At 38.7% G+C, this 22,872-nt stretch overlaps 1 protein-coding gene across 1 annotated transcript in view; it reads right to left on the bottom strand.

The window, feature by feature from the left end:
• Positions 1-22,872, bottom strand: part of hydin (HYDIN axonemal central pair apparatus protein) — a 78,925-nt gene that overhangs the window by 43,837 nt on the left and 12,216 nt on the right. Inside the window, exons 8-24 of the mRNA XM_046393446.1 lie at positions 19,655-19,856; positions 19,233-19,419; positions 18,299-18,398; positions 16,510-16,628; positions 15,570-15,793; positions 15,333-15,400; positions 14,937-15,178; positions 13,893-13,993; positions 13,445-13,580; positions 12,620-12,784; positions 12,307-12,459; positions 8,917-9,155; positions 8,481-8,778; positions 8,200-8,343; positions 6,793-6,933; positions 4,826-4,918; positions 4,199-4,419 (exon numbers count right to left, since the gene is read on the bottom strand). Coding sequence (XP_046249402.1) covers positions 4,199-4,419; positions 4,826-4,918; positions 6,793-6,933; positions 8,200-8,343; positions 8,481-8,778; positions 8,917-9,155; positions 12,307-12,459; positions 12,620-12,784; positions 13,445-13,580; positions 13,893-13,993; positions 14,937-15,178; positions 15,333-15,400; positions 15,570-15,793; positions 16,510-16,628; positions 18,299-18,398; positions 19,233-19,419; positions 19,655-19,856 — 2,833 coding nt within the window. The remainder of the gene's footprint in view (positions 1-4,198; positions 4,420-4,825; positions 4,919-6,792; positions 6,934-8,199; positions 8,344-8,480; positions 8,779-8,916; positions 9,156-12,306; positions 12,460-12,619; positions 12,785-13,444; positions 13,581-13,892; positions 13,994-14,936; positions 15,179-15,332; positions 15,401-15,569; positions 15,794-16,509; positions 16,629-18,298; positions 18,399-19,232; positions 19,420-19,654; positions 19,857-22,872) is intronic.

Genomic DNA, 22,872 nt, shown 5'->3' with positions numbered 1-22,872 from the left:
GACAATGTCACACTTTGTTTTAATTACATTTACCATCTCCAGTTTTGGTGAATGTTTTCAACAACTAATATCATGAGCAAGATAGTATTTTGGTTTTTCATTTAATGCTGATTTATAATTTTACTTCTTTACGTCATTTTATTTCAGAGGAATATTTTGCACTCAACAACATTAATTAACTGTAACTATAGATAGTTATATCCATAGTTTTCACATACTGAGCCTGTGATGTATGAAAACATATTGTTAGAGTAATGGTATAATTAACAAACAATCTAAAGAAACCTAGTTAAATTTAGCACAAGCTTGGTCAGCTGAATTATTAAAATGGTCCTTATACATTTTGATATTAAAATACTGTCGGGGCCCTTCTGCTGCATTAGTATTTTTACTTTTTGTTTTGTTGCTTTTTTACTTTTTCTGGTAATACTGCTGTACTTTCACTGACTGTGCAGGACCTTCATCTGTAATGGAGTATTTCACATTGTCAAAATGCTAAGAAAGTGAAATGAAAAACACATTTTTCCAAGGTCCAATCCCTTGTCCCTCTTCCTGCAAAATGCAAAACTTGAAAAAAAATTTGGAGGTTATTGTTGATGGCTAGCAGAATATCATAGTAGCAGGGGGGTGTTTGGATTTCAACTAGCAAAAACTTTGTCTTCATTTTCAAAGAATGCGGTTGAGGTCTCATTTAAACCTTATCCTCTTCTTCATGATCTAACAACATAGATGAAGACGGTATGGGTGGAAACTAAGCTCTGTATTTCACAACAACTCTGTATTGTGATATATATGCCATGCTCACTTTGTCATAATCAAATTTCAAGGGCTTATTTGAAGGGGTGTTTATATGACTTACATGAGGCTGTCATAATATGACATGAAATCTGTCATGAACATTAAAGATTCTAGAATATTTATGATTGCTGTCATAGTGTTAGTCTATCAATTACACAATATTTTAAGCAAGGCTGACATGGTTTGACATATGCTTTGTTATGACAACTTGACATTAACCAAGACGACATAACTTGTCATAAACACGTCATAGCAGTCAACAGACAGCAAGAGTCAACATTTCGAGTACTTGATTTAAATCCCTCTCATAACTAAACCTTACCCCATATTTTTGCATGGAAATGTGTAACATTATTGAAGATAATGATGCTCATTTAACTGTGACTGTAAGTAAAGGATCTAAATACTTCTTCCAACAGTGCTTTACTAGAGATGGACTTTGAAATTGGCTATGTGATCTATGGCTAACCAAAGCCCTGTAAACAGTACTACCTTTGGCAAGCTGATTTTACAGAAAATAGAAAAAAACAGGTACAAACACTTTGACATCTCCTCTCCATTTCTGAGGTACGTACGTATGTGCTTCAGTCACTCAACAATGTTGCTATTCTTGAACTCAAATGCTTTGAAACTTTTTTTTTTTTTGCATACAACTTTTAGGACTCCTTGTACTGCTTGAAAAAGCAAAGGTCTAAAAGACTGCACGCATGACTGGAAAAGCTGCTGTTGCGCTATTCTGCCCTGTAAACCGTGGCTCAGTTATTTACTTCTGTCCATTCAGTGATCTAGTCCTTTATGCTCACAGGTAGCATACAGTCCAATCCAAAAAGATGGAATAACCTTAAGCCACGTCCTGCTGACACAGAATCCAAAATGGTGAAGTTACAGCATTTAAATGAACTGTATGCCTCAATCTTTCAGTGGGAAAGACAGCTAGAAAAGAGTTGGCTGTATTGAAATTACCCTCTCCAAGGACTGTGGTGTAATTGCTGATAGGGATGTAATTAGCTGAACATGGCTAGATAGTGCAGGTTTTGTGAGGGGAAAAAAGTGAGACTTTAGAGGGAGTGTGTGTGCGCAGAGTGAGGTCTCCATTTAATTAGCCAGATAGCCTAGGAGACAGATTGTTAAGAGAGGTCACAATATAAAACAGAAAGGGTGAGGGAAAGTGAAGAAAAGGATGATAAGGATTTAGCACAGAGCAGATGCACAAGCAGAAGAAGCAGGGCAGGAGGAGGAAGGAATGAAGAAAAAAAAAGATGAACGGGCAAAAAAAACCCCAAATATAAGGACAAAAAGAGAGAACACTGATGAATGAAAGTGGGGGAAGGGAAAAAGAAAGTACAGTGGAACAAATCTTGAAGAGCTATAGCAGTCGTTTCAATTGTGGTATTCACACTCCATGCGGGGGGGCTGCTAGGGCTGCTAGAGAGAAGCCAAATGTAACATTAAGTACAGAATCGGTAGATTTGTCTTCCTCAGAGAAATTCAGGGGGTTAAATATGTAGCTATTGCATTAACTCACCCCAAACAGTTTTAATATAAGATAAGATCTACCGTGTACTAAATTTTTGCCCATTCATGATATTACTGTTCTAAGTATATTTTTCTTTTTGCAAGAAAAAGAATAGCTGTACAACATGAATCAAGGAGGAACATCCAAACATGTCTTACAGAACAAGTGTGCTTTAGTTTCCTATAGACCAACAACCTAATGAAAGTAACAATAAAAATGTTGCAAGTTCCCTGGACATAGGTTTATGAAAACACAGTCCCTTCAATAAACGGAAAATCTATCTTTCTATATTATTCTATGAAATATCATTACCTTAATTTGTGATCAAATGCTATTATATATTTTTTGCCCAGTTTTAATAACTTGCCTTGGGTATTTTTAATCTCATAAGTACCATTTCTATAGTTGGTACAGCTGAAAAGGTTCCATATATAGCTTTGCTCGAACTTGAGAAAACATGAGGGAAAAAATGCTTGAAATATTTCTTGTAAGAAGAATAGGATAGAAGATATAAATAAGATAATCGTAAAGACAATATGTTGAGCTTTTCTGGCTTTGATAAGATCAGCTGCAGAATGTCTTTTTTTTTTTTTCAAACTGATAGGACCATGGGCATCTGTATATGTTTTAAAATAAGTATAGAAAGAAGTACAGAAACTGGGTGGATCATTCATCATTCATGTTTGACATATCTATAATGATGTTATGCAGCCTATCCTGGCAGTATTTTGCAGGCTATTAGCCTAAACTAAAGGTCAAACAAGGACAAACAATTAATAAATGAAATAGCCTGACAAAACCACATTATATAGTTTGGATAATTAAACCTGGTGGAACAATGTCAAACCTGAGTGTTGCTATTCTCAATACTCACAGTCCATCTTTACAGTCTAACAACTGCCACAAAGTAGAAACGATCTGAATTAATTAATTTGCCCTACAACAACTCTTAAATTCCAGTCCCACCTGTTTATTTTACAGACAGGTGGTAGCTATTGTAGCTACTCAGTGGCACCACTCGTTGGTTTAGTGGTAATGTTATGCAAAAATGACTGACCAACTTCAAAAGCAGATCATTTTAACTTACATTATCTCAAATCATTGACTTTTGAAACTCCATTTGTTTTCCTTAACATGTTCCTCCAAACATTTCACAATAAAAACCTTCAGGAATGAGAGGTGTGTGTCCAATAAAACACTACAGGGCTTTTCATTTCAAATGAATATGGGAATTTTTGTTATTTTGTGTTAAACTTCAACAGGGAATATACTGGCTTTGGAAAATATATCCAATATACTTATCAAACAGAGAAAATTATAAATGTTCTATTTTCAGTTCATGATCTGAAAGAACATGTTTCTCACAATGAGAGTCCTGAGTGGACTGACAGACTGAGACAAACCATCAGCAACGGTTTTGGCTGAACTAACTCACTTAAGGTTATAGTTGCATGACAAGCTTGTTTATAGTTGTCCCTCCAAGCCATATCCTGATGATTGTAATATTGTGATATAGCTTAAACAGGTAAAAGTAAAGGTCAGTCCACTGTTTCAAGCACTCAATTTAAATGTTCTCCTCTTACAATGATCCAGTGCTGATGTTTGGAAAACTGTTGCCTTCACTTTCTTATCATTTCTTGCTACATTTTGACCCTATGGTATATCTTCAGGTGAAAATGCAGCGGAGGGGGCTCCTAGGCTCCACTGAGTACTGTACATCTATATGAACTGCATCTGTGCCATACTAATACTCTACATAATCAATTATATAGTATGCAATTTTACACTACGTACTATCTTTTATAGTGTATCTGATATGGACTGTGCTGTAAAAACAAGTTAACTGACATGACAGTGCTTAGACCTTTTTCAGTATAAGTATACCTGATGGTACTGTGTTCCTGGTCATTGAGAAAAGCCCAGCAGTAGGACACAGGAATTGGGGAGCAGTTTGTGACCAAGATTTGCCTTCGAGTCTCTGTGTAGTTCAGTACACAGCCAAAATCCACTGAGGTGGAGGAGAAGTGCAGGTTGGGAAAGTGGAGCTCAGCATGCAGTTTCACTATGTCTTGCTGTGGGTGTCCCTCGTAGTGGACTTCAAGGAGCTAGAAGAAAATATCAAGGAGGGACATTATTTCGCCATAAATAGTTGATATTACAGGAAAATATTTCAGTAGATGTGGGTGGTTCCCAGTCTTTTTAGCCACATTGTTACTCATGATCCATGGTCAAGGTAAGACCTTAGTGAAGTGTTATTTTTCCTTTTCCTTTTTCTTTTTTTCATTTGGAAGATTTTACTAGCCCGTTGAGGTGAAAATATACAGTTTTAAACATTTTTTCCCTTATCTATATTTTTATGTTGTTAATACCTTAAACCTAAAACCTAGGTTGGGACTCACTTCTTTTGCACTAAGATATGGTGTGTTCAGAAGGACACAATATGACCCCAGATGAAAAAGGAATGCATTACATAAGAAATGTCAGGAAAAAAAAAAAAAGTTTCACTATTACCTCATCCACAACTTGAGACACCTGATCCGGATAGTAAGCTGGATTAAAGCACACCCACAACTCAGCTTGTTTTCCGTCACCTAAAACCACAGACTGAAAAAAAAATATATAGCAATTAATTTATGAAACTTAAAGGCATTGAGAGACTCACGCTAACTCATTCAGGGTGATAGACTTGGTAGGTAAACTAATCAGCAGAATAAACAAGCTTTTTTTTTTCATTATTGAGCATATTTTTTTGCATGCTTTAAGAAGAATCAACTTCATGTTTTTCATTTCATGCACCCCAAAGTAAGAGTTTCCGAACTTTTAAAAACCTTCACATTAATAAAACATTTATTGGAATCCTTGTATGATTCCAGGCTTGTCAAGACACCCTGCTAGTCTTATTAAACTAATAAACACAACAACCGTCTGTTCAATTACTCCTCAGGAGCAATAATTTGTGTAGATTTCTTCTTGTGCTTACCTACATTTCAGAGGACAATGTATCTTTTACTCCACTACCTTTATGTGACTGCTCCGGTTTGCTTAAGACTATACATGCTACTACAGGCATCAATAATAAAATCAATATTGCTTACAAATGGTTATCTAATATATTGCCCCACTAAAGAAGAAACACATAAAAGAGACTAGAGCCATGGTAAAATACTGAGTTTCGTATATTAAAGCAAAATGATCACAAACTTGAAAGGAAATGGCGTTCCTCCAAACTCACAGAATCTCGCTAAATCTGGGAAGACAGCCTTAAATCATATAGGAAGGCCCTACGGACTGCCAGAGCAGCTTATTAGTTAAAATTAATTGAGGATAACAAAAATAAGGTTTCTCTTCAGCACTGCAGCCAGGCTGACGGAGAGCCATAGTGCTACTGAGCCTTGTATCCCTGTAACCCTCAGCAACAATAACTTTATGACCTTTTTTAATGGCAAGATTTTAATCATTAGAGACAAAATTCAAGACCTGCTGACCTCAGTTGGTACTGATCTACCTTCAAACACAGGAGCCTTCAAAACAGCAGTAGAACCACATAATTATCTTGACTGCTTTTCTCCCATTGACCTTCATAAGTTAAATTCATTCATATTTTCATTGACACCAACAACATGCCTCTTAGACCCCATCCCAATGAAGCTGCTCAAAGAAGCTTTACCCTTACTTAGTACCTCTCTATTAGATATGATCAATCTGTCCCTAATAACAGGCTATGCACCCCAGTCCTTTAAAGCAGCTGTAGTCAAACCTCTCCTTAAAAAGCACACACTTGACCCAGAGGTTTGAAGCAACTATAGAGCAATATCTAATCTTCCATTTCTCTCCAATCCTTGAGTGAACAGTCGCCAATCAGCTATGTGACTTTCTACACAGTAATAGTTTTTTGGAAGATTGTCAATCTGGCTTTAAAGCTCATCATAGCACAGAGACAGCATTGGTCAAAGTCACAAATGACCTTTTACTTGCATCTTGACACCATTGACCATCTTTTTACACAGATTTGAACACTTATTTGACATTAAAGGAACTGCATTAAGCTGGTTTCCGTCCTATTTATCAGATCGATCTCAATTTGTTCATTTTAATGATGCATTGTCCATACTTACAAAAGTTAGTCACAGAGTTGGTGAAACCTGGGTTCTCTGTATTACAAAATTAAAGAGTATGGTCTAGACCTGCTTTAATTGGGAAAAGTTATGAGATAACTTTTGTTGTGAATGGCGCTATATAAATAAAACTGAATTGAAATTGAATTTGAAATATAAAACTAGCAACGACTTAATCTAATCTAAGTCCTTAATCTAAGGCAAAGCTCATTTTAGTAAAAGTAAGTTTCAGTTCTTGGTGGTGCCAGTGTAAAAATCTGTATGACACCAAAATCATTAAGTTTCTTCATCTCGGAAATTGAAATGAAAAACAAAGAGAGAAATAGCGATAAACAGTTAATTACAAGGGAGAGAGATGAGTACCTTAGCGGTAGAGCTCTGGGCTCCCGGGGCCTCACACAAAGAGAATGGCTCAACAACAGAAAGCTCCATGGACAGAGACAGAGATGACACATTCGTCAAAATCATCTTCTCATAGAGGAGCTTTAGACTCTTTCTTGGTACCTGTGAAACAAATACACAATTAATTTAACAATATGAAGACATATGTGAGGAACAGCAATCTTAAAGTCTACGATTCACTCAGGCTGCTGGTACAAACCATCCACTGTTAGTAATCAAAGTAAGATCTATGTCCATATTCATGGCACAAAGTCAAATATGTTTTCATGGTTGTTGCCATTCCTGTTTGTGATATTTGTGCACAGGACCTTCAGGTGCAGCCCAGGTGAAAAGAGAGTTCGGGTGTGCAGATCTTACAGTTGTGTCTCTGACTTTTACAGAATGTGGTTCTGGTGACTTCATCAGACCATAACCTGCATTGGAATGGTGTGTTGTCAAATCTAAAGAGGCTGGAATGAGTCAGCATCTTCAAGTCCTAGGGTATGGTTCTCAGTCACATTGCTCCCTTTTAATTAGGAATGAGTTGCTAGCCAAAATGAAGGAATTTAAGTATTTTCTTGTTCATAAGCGAAAACTGAGCATGAGATGGACAGGTGGAGTGGTTGCGGTGTTGTACTGGACCACTGTGGTGAAGAAAGAGCTGAACCAGAAAGCAAAGTTTTTGATTTACATGTCAACCCAAGGTCATGTGTTTTCGATAGTGACCAAAAGAATAAGATTGCATACACAAGCAGTCAAAATCAGATGTCCCTGTAGGGTGGCTGGGCTCAGCCTTAGATAGGGTTAGGAGGTCAGACAACTGGGAGGAGATATATGGGTGTTAAAATCAGGGTGGCACGGTGGCGCAGTGGTTAGCATGTTGACTCACTGGTTTGAATCCCAGTCTAGGCCCTTCTGTGCAGCGTTTGCATGCTCCCTTTGTGCCTGCGTTTTCACTGGGTATTCCTGATTCCTCCCACAGCCCCCAAAACATGCACATTAGGTTAATTGGCTACTCTACTTTGCCCCTAGGTGTGTGTGTGTGGTTGTCTGTCTTTCTGTGTCAGCCCTGCAATTGACTAGCGACCAGTCCAGGGTGTACTTCGTCTCTCGCCCTGTTGTCAGCTAGGATAGGCTCCAGCCCCCAGCCTGACAGATAATTGGATGTTAAAATCAAACAGCATTCACTAAACTTTACAGGGTTGCTAAAATTCTAAGACATTCCTTTAAATTATTTACATTCATGCCACATCATCCCCAAAAGGCATTTAACTTCTGATATGCCTACCTACCAAGCAGATAACATTGCATGGACAAGTTTATGCAAGGTATAGTACAGTTTTTTTTAAATATCCCAGATAAAGTACTTCCCATGACCTTTTGACCAACCTTCTTTGTGTAGAAACTCAGCTGCTTGGGTGAAATGCTAAGCATTGTGGCAACAAAGTGACAGGTAACATCTACAGACATAACGTGCTTGTAAGTACTCTGGCAACCCACAATGGCAACGCACATCAGACGCTCCTGTACGATCTGGGGAGAACAAAAACATATGAACTGTACATGTATTACAATATTAACATCTAATCTAATGGACACACACTGTCTGTGCTAACAAAATACAGAGCTTGAATTTATTTATTTTTGTGCTTGCAATAAAACTGCCTCACCTTGGGGCAGTCTGAAGAACCTGTCAGCACCATATCAACAGAGCAGCCTGGAAAAAGCTCCACACGAGAAGGGCTGAGGCTGAACACTGGCTTCTCTCTGCTCGAAGAGAGCACAGATCCATGGTCCTGAATGTCCTTCTTCTTGGAAGCTGAGATGGGGGGCAGGACTGTTCGACCAGATAAGTTACCCCCCTTGCGGGATTGTGTGGAGGACCGGATGCTATCATTTCGCCAATACAACCGGTGTGTTCGCTGGCCATAGTTGGTCAGCTTGAAGTGGTACTGGCATGACCCAGGGCTTATAAGACATACCAAGGACAGCAAGAAGTTGAGGCATACCGTCAGTGCAAAATTTTCAGTTGTATATCACTATTACTATATTATTATTATTATTATGTCAAAATTTGATGCATGACTGCGACCTCTTTCATTCTACCTGAAGTGTGTGCCTAGGTCGAGGCTAGGAGCAAAAGACCTGTCACTGACAATTGTGGTGCCAGTGCCTGTGGCAGACACAGGGACAGTGTGGGTTTGACTGTGCTGGATGGACACCTGTAGCTTGTCCTCAAAGTGAAGCGTGTCCTTCAGGTGTGCCACTACCCTGAGCTCCAGCTGGCTCTCTGGAGGCACTTCCCCCTCACTGGGCTCAACACGCCAAAATGACTTTCTACAGTTCTGAGGACACAGAAACACAGTTAGAGTTCCATTATGTTCTCAACACGATGAGCTGAAGCACTTGCTACTACGGGATGCCTGGCATAGTAACTGTTACAGCAGCTAGTTACATAAGTGAAATGTGATGCATGAAAATATGTCCTTTGTGGGGGCACTTTCCTCATACTGTGCTGTGTGCACACCGCTGAGTCTTGCTATGGACAGTGAGTGCTGAAAAGATAGATGTGCATATCATATAGCTGCATAATCACATCAGCATTTCAGTGCAGCATGAGTTCCGGTAGGTATAAGTAGAGCAGTGGCTATCTGCCTGACATAAGTAAGACAAAATAACTTCCTACTATGGTAATGGGTTGATTATGATAATGAGCTGAATATGATAGTGAGCTAAGATGAGTGTAACATCTGTTAAAATATCCATCTGTACACATAAGTCCTAACACATGAATAGTTTAAAAATGGACAATACGCTCTTCTTTGTATAGCATAAAATGAGACTGCTGTGAGACAAATTCGGTATTCATTCTATTTCCCAGCTCTGTGACTGTTCGATTACATTTATTTGAATAAGGTCCAAGGTAATAAGAAAACAGATGTAAATCTAAGGTTCATCTGCAGTCCTTTAACAAAGCCCTTAACTGTGATCACTGTACTGTATATATATCTGACCAAGCAGTGGTCGAGATCACAATCAATGTTCTACAACAGCATCTCTGTTGATGAATGGCTGGAACATAAACTTTCAATTGGGATTTTGAGAATGAGCTTCCTACAGATGCTATAAAGCTGGGGTGCTTTCAGTGTCAGTAGGACAACACAGTAGATTTTGAATCAGTGGAGAAGAATGTCTTTATTAAAAACTGCCTTTGTCTATGTAAAGAGACTCAACTAAAATTATATTGGTCTTTTCTCATTTAAAGATTGTGTTTGATGTCTCTGTTCAATGCTGTTTCCTTACAGCAAAATCCTTCCAAAACAGAAATGTTTGAAGAATAGGGCCTCACACAACAGGAACTCTTGACTAGTAAGTGACTTTCAGAATGATTGGTCACTTTCTCAGCGTCTGTATGACTGGATGAAGGAGCCAGTGAAAGCGAACTTGGTGTGGGTCAATATTCGGGTGATCGAGGTAAAGAGGTGGGTGGAGTCAGGAGAGCAGAAAGAGCTGGGGGTTGACTCTCTGGAGAGAAGAGGAAGACGGCTGGAATCTCAATAATCACATCAAACCTGCTGCATCCCACAGCTTGATTAGCATTGATTGCTTTTGAATGCAGCATAAGCCAGAATGGCTTTGAGTTCAAATTTGCGCTGTATGTTGTAAAGCTAACAGTTCATCAACCTACATAAATCATGTAATGGTGCTGAATGGTCAAGGGCAGCCTATTCTCCGACGAAACATTATATAGCACAACAAAATCAGTACATTGTGACATGAAATTTATGCGGTTAATTTTTTTGATTGCTGGCCACATCATGTATATGTGTGCTGTTATACAGCTTCCAGAGTTTGTTATGCAGACATAAATATGTTTATACCTGAACTGCAGTGCTTCAGTGGCTTCAGTACTATGCTTCACACTACAAACTAGTGGCCGAGACATCTTTGATACTGCATAGAATAATTTACAAAAGTCTAAATTGGTTTAAGGATGGAGTCGCGGTTAATTTCTCACAGATGGCCACTTAGACGACAAGAAAGTGTAGGTACCTTCCGCAATATCCTGCAATCTTCAGTCATCAAGTCTATTTGTGTGGCTCTCTGCCAGTCTATTGAGCGAGATGTAATGAAATTCTAGGAGAATCTGCATCGACTGATGCTTGAGAGTGCAGGGGGAAACTCCTTCCATCAACCCTGCCTCACAGGAGAGGACAGGTCAAGCAATTGAAGTTACACCAGGGTTGCCTGTGTGTGTTTGAATTTGTTAACATGCACGGTCAGGTCTGTGCCAACTTAGGAAGGCATGAGATATAGTTCCAGTTGCAATTTTATGTCCAGTGCATATCAGTCAACACTGATACAGTGATGCACATAGAAAGAATGGTTCATTTGTGCCTAGAATAGGCAAAAATATCTGAAGAAAAAGTGACTGTGCTTGCTTTTGGTAAAAATTGCAAATGTAAAGTTAAAATGTCTTAAAATGTTGAAAGCAGTTGAGGTGTTAGTTGAAGCAAAAGAACTAAAATCTGTTGAACTGTTAGTTGACAAGTTAGAACTGAAGTTGTAGTAAGTGTAAGAGTTAAAAGCAGCTGAACCGTCAGTTGACATGTAATGACTGAAAGCAGTTGAGCTGTCGCACAGCTTTTCACACTGAAAAAGTGAAACTGTTCATCTTCTCTAATGTGAAACTCACACTGAAAATGTCAGTTGAACTGTAAGACACAGTATTGGAGACATCAAATGACTATTTTGTGCATAAAAAAATAGAAACACCACAAACAACAATGCAGCTTCAGTTGAGTATCAGTTTCCCAGGTCACGTCAAAATGTCACCATCTGACTGTTTTGCGAAGACAACGCACTCAGAAGAAAATCACTTTTTCTCCTATGCTCCTAGTACGACAAAAGTTGATCTGGCAACTAATTATTTCAAGAGCTAACAAAGCACTGAACCTATTAACTCATGAATTAAATGTTGAATTAGCATGAAAATCAATTAGTCACAGGAGCGTGGGAAGACATAAAAGGCTTGCACAAGAAATCTTGCTACTGAATAGGCAGATAGCTGAATAGGTGTGTATTTACTTTCATGACTGTATGCTCCCAGACTGTAAGATCCTAACAGCAAATCTCAGGAAATGTAAAACTGCCCTGGTCGCCTCATTTTCAATGTAAGTCATGAATATTAAGGCTGTTAACGTGTTAACGCATTAGGGCTGTGCAAGTCAATTAATAACGCATTCATGCAACAATTAATTAATGCCAACAATTATTATTTTGTATTTTATCGTGCATCAATGCAGTTTTTTAGTGAGCAAGTTTGCAACGATTAGATATCTAGTGAGCAACAGAATTTAGAAATAATTATTATAATACAAATAACTGTGCAATAAAATAATTGTCGGCATTAATTAATTAGCGCGTTAACAATTCGACATTTTATTCATTTATTTATTTCTAGTATGTGCATTCCTGGTTGGTGTGTGTTTGTACCATCCGGGCAGTAAAGTGGGCTGGAATAGGTGACTGGTTTGACAGGTGCAGAGCTCTGGTGCTGTCCATCAGAACCTGGATTCTGCCAAAGTCCAGCTGTGTGCTCTGAATATGGACTATTGGTCCCTGTCCAATACATGACAAGACCACTTCCTGGAACAGAGCAAAACAGAGACAGAGAAAACATCCATGAACTGGCTAATATAAAGAACAACACATACGCCTCTATTCAGACAAATTACATAATTACACATGCATGCACACAGTATTCAGTACCATTCAAACTCAAAGGCACACACGGGCTTCAACTGACCAAGGGTGAGTGGACACTGCCAAAGACGGCAATGCGTAGAGTGTGTTGCAGTGGTCCAGCGGCATTAGCCAACAGAAAGACAGGAATCTCTTCTGAACTGTGAGGAAAAATCACTCCTCTGGGTACGGAACTGCCACAACGCAGCGACGGACTCTCCTCATATTCCTGAAAAAGGTGACGCAAACAGAAATGGCTTTTACAGATCCAGCATTTATTCTACACATACATTCAGAACCAAAAGATAGATGGTCTCGTGATTAATTTATTTTCCCTCCCTTTGTCACTATTTTGCATGAATGATTTAAGACAGTGCATGAGACAGTGATTTAAATGTTGGCCATTCATACTAGAACTTTGCATTTTCATGGAGTTATTAATCCAGGACTTGATTATTTTCATATGTATCTTAATTGTACATTTTCTTATATTTTCTTGCTGTAATGATACCTCCTATTCATACTACACATTGAAAGGTGAAAGGTGATTTCAATGATGGGTGAGAATTTCAGCAATAGCTAAAATAAGACTTCAGCATTCTGACTTAGTCAAATCAAGTGGCTATTGTTGAAAGTTACTGTGTCTTTCGTACAATGGACTAGATGCATTAACAGGTGAGTAAAGTGTTTTCCCAAAATGATGGGCTACTTAAATATGCTACTTTTTGATCATGCTACATAAATTATGCTGTATTCTGCTGCAAATAAGTCAAGGCCAGAAAAAAAACACATGATAGCCCTGACAGGCTTTGTGTTTGTTTATCTCATCACTCACACATGCCACATACGGTATGCACACACAAAGAGTTACTGCAATTATCTACCTTACCTGGTCAAGCACGCCGTAGCAAGCAGGTAGATCGCTGGTGTTGATCAGACACACTTTCTGTTCATAAGAGTAATTGAGGAAACACCTTTGAAAGTCCAACACTGGAGTCTCAACCATAATATCAGGAACAACACACCTATTAACAAAGAGAAATAGAAAAAGAGATAGTGATTTGTTAACACCTGTGTGGAAGGTGCTTCTACCAGAAGAAAAAGGCACTTATTATATAAGAGACGAGTTTAGAAAAAACAAGATGAAGCTCTGCTGTTGTATCTTGGGACACAGTTGCAACACATGACAAAAAATTGACAAATATTTAACTATCATTATTTTACTGAAACTTGCAAGATGCCACAAAACTAAGTTCAATTGATGTATGACGATGTTTGAAAATATTTGCATAAAAAAGGATGTTGTGCGTACATTGATATCTGTAAATGTGTCTGACCTGGCATTGATAGGTAGAGTCATGATCTCCTCCCCGACACCCTCAACATCCACCACCAGTGCCAGTCTGTATCTCTTCACTGTGTTGGCACATAGCGTCACCTGTAAAGAAAATGCACACATACACAATGCCATTCAAAGGTTTGAAGATTTTTTGAAAATGCTCTATGCATATAGACTGTGTATAAAAGGACACAGTATAAACCTATGCAATCTAACACTGAGGAGACTGCAGAGGTTCCAAAAGAAAATCAAAACGCCACGGTTGTAGTTCAGTAATATTTTATGGTCACTTACGTTTTTATTTACTAGAGAACAAATTCAAAATCAAAGTAGATTTGAGGTAAAATATAGTTACAGTATTCTCTTCTGTCATGCACCACCATGTGGACATCCAATAAATGGAACTGTTAAAAATTAAATTCTTCATCTTTAGAGTCAAAATTTCAAATGCAATAATACATCTGATGTCTTGATTATACTGATGTTAGTCATGTTAAAATAGTCATTATTGCAGGATAGAAGAAAAACATCAAGGTAATGGGTGATTCCACACTTTTGAATGGTAGTGCACAGTAACAGACAGGATTCGCAAAATGCAGGGAGCACTACTCATGTCAACACAAATGCAGTTTTGGTTGGTAGGTTTAATGCATCGCTGGTACACTTAACCTCAAGCCCTATCAAGGAAGTTAAGTTTCAGGACAAACAGTGCAGTATATCTTTGATGAAAAGGATAGTTTGACATTTTGGGAAATATGATTATTTGCGGCATTGCAGAAAGTAATTTTGAAAGGTTTGTGTGTCACTTTCAAACTGTACAGTATATATGTGCCAAGTATGAAGCTGAACCCAGGAGACAGGTGGGGAAACAGTTAAAAAAAAAAACAGTAAAATCCAGGGTGTACGTGAAGACTCAAGGTGGACACATTTTTCAACTCAAGTTAACGAACTTATCTTAATCCACATGAGTTAATCAACTCTTTACAAAGACTTGTCATATGTTGCTAGGGCAGCAAAACAAATTTTCGTCAATTTACTGTACCTTAATGGTGACATCTGACATGGAAGGCACAGAACCTGCAGAAGGGCTGATGGTAAACTCCACAGGCTGTGCATGAAGGTGTCTAGCAGCACTGACTTGCCAGCTGTTCTGGGACCTGTCAGATAACTGCTTGTCCCAAGTCACACTGGGAGGGCCCATACCGTCACCCAGGACACGCAGGGCAAAAGTCATAGGCACATAGGAGGTGTTGAAGAGGGAAAAAATCGATGTTCTTGGGAAACCTGCATGGAGAAAAGAGACAGAAAGATACCAATAAGTGAACATCTTAAGGTGGAGGATATGGAACACATGAGAACATAAAGAGGAGGTTGAAGTGGAGGAGATTGTTGCAACTTAAAAATGAATAAGCCCACATAAAATATGTAGCTAACTCACCAAAGCCTACATCTCCAAAATTAAGCTCTGAAACATTAAAGTGGAATGTGGGACCAATGACACAACCCCTGAAAGAGAAGACAAAGACATAAGCCTTGAAAAGGCTTGGAAACAACAACAGCTGAAGGGTTCTGAGTGTATTAGAAATGAGATCTGTTGATTAGTAACACTCTCACCACTTCAACATTTGCTGAGATAAATCTGAATGTACTGTGATACTACACTATCTAAATTCACCTGAAGGTCAAGGTAAGTGGTTCAGGCTGTCCTGTGACAGTAAGCAGCAAGTCCTCAGAAAAAGCTCCCAAGATGCGACTGTGGAAGGTGACTTCCACAATCTGGCAGGCCCCAGGGGGAACAACACCTTTCTCAGGACTTATTGAGAAACAGCGACCGAAAGTGGTGTTGGGGCTTGACAGGCTGAAGGTGGCATCAATCAGCCCTCTGTTGGACAGCTGCACCTGGACAAAAAGAAGGATACACTGCTTCTAATACTCAAGTCACATTTTAATCACAGCATCAGTTATCAAGTAACATACATGTAGTACAGTTATGTTTTGTGACATTATCCACTTAGGTAGGACTTAACTGAATTTACTTCAGCACTAAGATGAGAAACTTTAACTGTAAAAGTAAAAAGTAAAAAGTTAGGAAACTGTGTAAGACAAATGAAACAGTACATTTGCTCATCTATTTGACCTATACTGAATTGAAAACAGACAGGTCGGGTTGTAATTCATGGTGGTATTATGCACAAATATTGGCAAAAACTGTATAATACACCTTTCAGTTTTGGCAAATTGAATAAAATATGATCATTTTTGTTGTTAAGCATCTTGGCATTGATATCTTGTGGGTGGGGCACAAAATATCAATATGCTCCCAGGAGAACAGAGAAACACGCCTACAATATAGTAACACAAAACTATGTCACAAACACACATTATAAGCTTCATAAAGGGGCATATTTACTGTGTGGCTATTGCATGACATTGTGTTTTACAGGTATTGTTTTTGTCTGTGTTTTATAATTTCAGTAATTAGATTTATGTCAGCTTTTTTAGTAAACCAAACTAGACGAAAAGAGTTAATATGAAAGCGAGGAAGAGTATGCGACAACCAAGCCGTTTACTACATTTAGGGTCACAACTGACTACTCTGGCTTCACCTCTCTTACCTCATAACAGTCTTTGTCACCAATGAATACATTTTTCATGTCCATCAAGTTATAGTTGAGCTGGAGATTCGGTCCCATCCCCTCACCAATTATTGTGAGAGGTAACCGGGATTCACGGCCTGAGTCCAAACACAAACAGACAGACTAATTTAATGAGAGAAACCAAAAACTGTGTACAGGAGAGCCAGGGGAAATGACACACAGAAATAACAGGTGCAATTATATCATGACAATTTGATGTTGAGATAGAAAAATTGCAAAGAACATATCTAATACTGATTTTATGCAGATAAATAGGAAAAATATGGCGGCACGGTGGCGCAGTGGTAAGCACTGTCGTGTCACAGCAAGTTCCAGTTTCCGGGTTCTTCTATGCAGAGTTTGCATGTTCTCGTGGGTTTTTTCCGGGTTCTCCGGCTTCCTCCCACAATCCCAAAAACACACACATTAAGTTAATTGGCTACTCTGCATTGCTCCTAGGTGTGAGTGTGCACGTGTGTGGTTGTCTGTCTTTGTGTGTCAGTCCTGCGATTGAATGGCAACCAGTTCAGGATGTCTCGCCTGTAGTCAATTGGGATAGGCTCCTGCTCCCTTCCTCACTGTAAAACGCTTCAGAAGCGTTTTGCAGTGAGGAAGGGAGCAGGAATCACAGTAGAGTAGTCTCTAGTCCGACTGTCATTGACCTAGGCTGGTCAGGTCATCACCTGCCTCACAAAACATGGAAATTTATGTAAATTTGGCCTCCGGCTCACAAGCCATACTTGATGACCACATACAAATTTCCCAACAACCATTTACTGCCACTAGAAAATGATTAATATAATGGGGACTAATGGCTGCATTGTCAAATATGAAAATGAGACTTAATCATCCATTGCTTGAAGCATTTAGGAAGCTTTAGGGGTTCTTCAACTCTTTGGCCCTTCAACCAAGTTTGATTGATAAAAAAGACGTAGCTGAGAAGAGTTGTCCCCTGACAATAAACAAACAGTCATGGTTTTCTACCCAGACTTGTCTGTCTAACCTTTGTCTGCACCAACCCTCTGAGGGAAGAGAATCTTTTATGAGAAAACCTAAGATATTGATTTACAGCTTGAGTGTATAGTCTGGATGAAGTTAAAACAATCAACTGAAGAACTCACAAGATTTATCCTCCCTTTCTAAGAAGGATTTGGTTTAAGAAACAGGCCATACTTGGTGCCAAGTATCACCATAAAACTACAGTAAATGTAAGCCTTAATACAGATTCTTAGCGTTCCCTATCCTGCAATTACTCATAATCAGAGCTGCCAAAATTAATTGATTAGTCAACCAAAAGAATATAAGATGTATTGTAATGTAACTATTTAATTGTTTTGGTCATTTTTAAAGCAAACATCAAACATTTGGTGGTTTCAGCTTCTTAAATGTAAGGATCTGCTGCTTTTCTATGTCATTTATGAAGGGTAATGAAGAATCTTTGGGCTTTGGACTGGTGGTTGGACAAAAAAGAAAGTTGAAGATGTCACTTTGGGTTTCAGGAATTTTCACAATTCAGCTAACTGATTTAGTGTGAAAATAATAGGCAGAATAATTGATAATGGAAATAATTGCTACTCAACTACTTACAGCCTGCTCAGTTTTTTTGTATGCGTTTGAGACTGTGACTTAAGAAAGAAAAAAAACATATTTGTGCTATACACATTTGAACCCTAAGAGGAAGAACTGGTTAAGCTATGTGGTGCTTGACCTAGGTCATGGACTTCAACAAAACCAAAATGAGAGTTGCATTTTCTTAATGGGTACTGACCTGTGACATCACAATATATTGTTTGCTGGTACTGTTTGGCCTCCTCTGGCTTGAACGCAATGACAAACTCTGCTGTCATGTTGGGCCATATTTCACCCACCTAAACATAAAGAAGTAGTTATTTTACTTAAAAAATATGCAGCAGACACGCACACACACTGTAAATGCATTTTTTTCTCACACAGAAACCAGAGATGAGTTTCAGGACAATTAAAAGCTTATGTTGTGTGATTTGACAAGAATGGGATGTTTTTGGATAGAATTTCAACAACATCAATTTGAGAACAGTAAAGCAGACAGAATAAAACTTCTTCGAACACATATTATGGCCTGTCTGTGACTGTGTGTGTGAGTGTATGTGTCAGTGGGCAGGTATATGTGTGCGGAGTGCGGACCATTTCTCTCAAATGCCCTCTCAAAGTTTGTATTGTGACTAGCCTAAAGACTGTTTGCTCCCTCTCCCCCGCATTTTTTCCCTCTCATCCCCCCCTCTGGCCAGGGAACCTCCTGACTGAGCTGATTGGAGGAGACACTGGCAGAAAAAAATGGAAGGCGGTGTCAGAACAGGTCAGGCTACCTGAAGGTCCCTGGGCAGGCAGGGCCCAGACAGCAACACTCCTGTCATTGAGGAGTCAGGCTGGATTAACATGCCAACCACAGAGCCGAATCTTAAATCTCTGTGACAGATTTAATCACAGATCTGATCTTTTTCAGAGGGATCCACAACAGGTTCTCAGGTCAGAGAAGGATATAGATTTTCCTACTGGTATTGATTAAACCATTATATGAATCAGACACATCATGCTAAGTTATTATCTCACCAGCACAGTAATAACATAAACTAGACTGCAAATTTATATGTAGTCTGTGAACGCTTAGTTTGTTGAGAGATACTGTACACAAGGGACAGAATGTAACACACACACAAACCCACCGCTGGTTCCACAGTTATGCAGCTGTGCGAAAGGGTCAGGCAGTGGTCCTGCACAGCCTGGTGTCTGCATTCCTGCAGGGCTCTGGACAGCAGTGGGAGGTCATGGACTGCTTTTGGGTCAGACTCACACTTTAAAAGCAACAGCTCCTTCCCTTTCTCATCCATCTGCTGAAGCACTGAGCTCTCCCTAGAGAAAAAGAGAAAGGGAAAGAAGGTTAAAGGCAAAGAGAAAGAGATAGAAATGAGGATGTTCGGAGGGAAAAGGAGGCAGAGGCAGATTTCGCTTGCTACGCGTATGCACAGCGAGAGGCAGAGGGATTGCTTAAACAGTCTATGCTTCTAAGAAAAAGTCTTATCAAAACCAAATTCTTGCAGACTCTGTGTTAAATCATTTGTGTCCATATATAGATATATATACATACCTCAATAAGCTCAAGGCCTCTTCTTCTAGACTGGGCCATATTGTCCAGCAGTACTGAAGTGGGACATCACTCTGGTTGGTGAGTGACACTGTGTGTACTGTGGCCAGGGAAATGTAAGTCTTCTTCAGTAGGACAGAGTCAGGCTCAAGCTGGACATTCAGTTCCTCACAAGCCCCGTACAAGCTGATGTACACATCTTCACCTGGCCGGAAGAACAGCAGACAAAGGCATGAGGAGTTGAGTGATGATACTCTGTTTTCCTTGTTTATTTTAAGCATGCAAAAATCGGTCAACACAGAAATCATTAATGTAATTTTCAGTGAAAGAGATAATGTTATTAATATATTTGTACATTCACTATTTCGTCAGGTCCACATGTGATCAGATCTCCTTTATTAAAGTGACAAGCAGCAACCGAAGCTGCAAGCGGACGTTTATGTACAAAACTGGTTCACAGAATGCATCCGAGATGTTATTTAATGCGTGTAAATGTAAGATTGGTAAATAAGAAAATTCTGAATTTAATTGAGTGATATGGGTATGTAATTATAGCTATAGATGATATGATATTTTGAAGAGAAGCATTAAAAATATAAGAAGCATATTCTGAGGAAACAAACCCCTCCTTCTTCATCCTCTCCAAAACAACTCTAGCCATCACATCCATATCACTGTCATTAATACAACATGAATGGGTGGTGAGTGCTTTTTATCCTCTTTTTGAGCAAAATGTGCATTTCTGATAATTACATTGACATTTTCCAAAGTGGGAGCCGAACCCACAGACTTTGATGGAGCAGTAGTGCAGTTTTGATCTGTAAAATCTCAGTGTGAGGGGCCCATCAAATGTCTTTTTGATAGTTTTGTCTTTTATCTTTGCAGGATACTTTAAAAATGACACCTACTAAAACTACTCAGTTTTTTCTTCATTGTTTATTTATCAAGCAAGATGATCTGGCCCTAAAGGTAGGTGGCCGCATGGAGGAGAGACACTTACAAAGTGGTGAATTGTACACACATAACTGAATGGGGAACTGCCCAGCACAACAGCATTCTATACACTGATTAGCCACTGCTGCTCCTCTGGTAACCTATTGTGGGCGGCGGATAGAGGGAAAACTCACAATGGAGTCAAGGACAAACTGTAAAACCTAGCTTTGAAAGACTGGCTCTGAAGATATCCTGGAAATCCGGCATCTAATAAAACTACTGTATTATGCTACTTCATTATGCAAAGTCTTTTTGAGTTGAAGAGATTCATCACGCTGAGATAAATATGAAAGGTTTCAATTATAATGTGGCAGATTTAAGGTAAATATGATTTCCAATTTTAAAGTATGATTCTCTGGAATAAAGATTCAAAGCCACAAACCACAAGATAAAGTGCTTAATAGTTGACAGGACATCTATTGAGTCTGTTGTAGGCACCATTATCACAATGTTCACACAGGGAAGGGCAGCAATAGCCAGCGGCACAAATTAAGATGCAAAACAAGGTTTTGTATAAAGCCACCAACAATAAGACTCATGTAAATTTAGTGAGTGTTTGTTTACATTCAAATCAGAAGGACTGAAGTTTTACCCTGTAGAAACACCCGGCTTATCCCCCCATTATTTATATTTGTATACCTGCCGAGGTTACATTTTTCAAATAGGACCAATCTGCAGCTCAGCACACAGAGAACTTTGATTCAACTTAAGGGATGTCTGAATTCTGATTACTGTGTTGTCTGAGCTCTAAACTCCTCAGCATTCTCCTATGCAATTGCATTTATATCAAATAGTTATACAATTTCTTTGATATAATATTTTCCTAGTGTCAATGAAAAACAGGTGCCTTGGTCATCAACATTACTAGAAATGAAAATTAGGAGTAAAAAAACAATGATAATATTCTCATTTGGAACCCAATGAGTCCAGTGTGTATTTTATGTGATTGTGAGTGTGAATGAAATTGTTGTGCTTTTCAAAGCTTGTCTCAAACAATCATGGAGCCCAGCGATTAATTACTTGTTGCTTGCAATTTTCCCATGTTGTTTGTGCACTATGTGCACAGTTCAATGGAATAATGGAAGGTCTTCCATGTTATACATGTTCTGCAGGACTGCAGAAAGGACTGGGAAGACTGAAGGTTGCACTGTAGGAGCGAATGTGAAATCCTTCTCTCAGCTGAGGAAACTTGACTCTGGTTTGACAGTGCAAAAAATGACAATGTGTTTAGAAACATCTTACAAGCTGGTGTTTTACCACAACACACTGAGCTGCATTTATTTGAGTAATTAAGAACAATTTCAACAAATGACTTAACAAGTGATATAGCTAACATGGACCTCATGCATGCACATAAAAATAAAATTAGAATTCCCTAAAATTCATTATTATGGCTTGTGATCAAGATATTTTCTGAGTGGGATATTTTACAAAAAAAAAAGTACAAAGTGGTCAGAAGTTCAATCAAAGTCTGATGGAGGTGTTCTTTGGTGGGGAACACAAAAGTTCAAAAATCCAGTCACTCCTCCCACAGAACAGTGCCTTGATTTTTTTTTTTTTTTTTGATGTTTTACAGTTGATGAGTGGCCTTGTCAGACGGAGATGTAATACTGACATTTATTTTTTAGTGCAAACATATCCTGGTTCTGATAATATGCGTTGGTGAGACTCAAAATGATATTGTTCTTTATGTATTTATATTTTTTATTTTTTTCACAAAATGTACAAATGAACAAAATGTACAAAACGTGAATTGTAATAATTATGACAAACTTAACTGCTGCTGCTATTACCTTAATTACCACTGTCTGATTGTTTCATTCAGGTTGAATGAAATGGTAAATTACAGGCCTGTATTTAAAAAAGAAAAAAAACCCAAAAACTTTCTTTCCACCTTTATTTACTTAGGACAGTCCACCAGAAATTGAGGATATTTATTTTTTTTCATCAGGACACCTGACTAACACTACACAAGCAAATCAATGAAGACACTAACTTCATAAGAACATACAAGAACATACACAGAGAAAGTAAATCATACAAACAACTGACTGTTCCAAAGAAGAGAGAGGTAAGACGTGACAGATTAAGCAATGCGCATAAGATAATCCATCCCATTAAGTTTCAAGTCCAGCTCAGTGCAGCCTGCATAGGAGAGCTTTTAATCCATCTCTGCCTGGGTCTGAACACAAGTGATTAATTGGGACCTGAGATACCCCATTTCTGAG

Source organism: Scatophagus argus, chromosome 7 (genome assembly GCF_020382885.2).
Source record: "Scatophagus argus isolate fScaArg1 chromosome 7, fScaArg1.pri, whole genome shotgun sequence".
Classification (NCBI taxonomy): domain Eukaryota; kingdom Metazoa; phylum Chordata; class Actinopteri; family Scatophagidae; genus Scatophagus; species Scatophagus argus.
The sequence above is the reverse complement of the archived record's forward strand: the minus strand, read 5'-3'. Positions and strand labels throughout refer to the sequence as shown.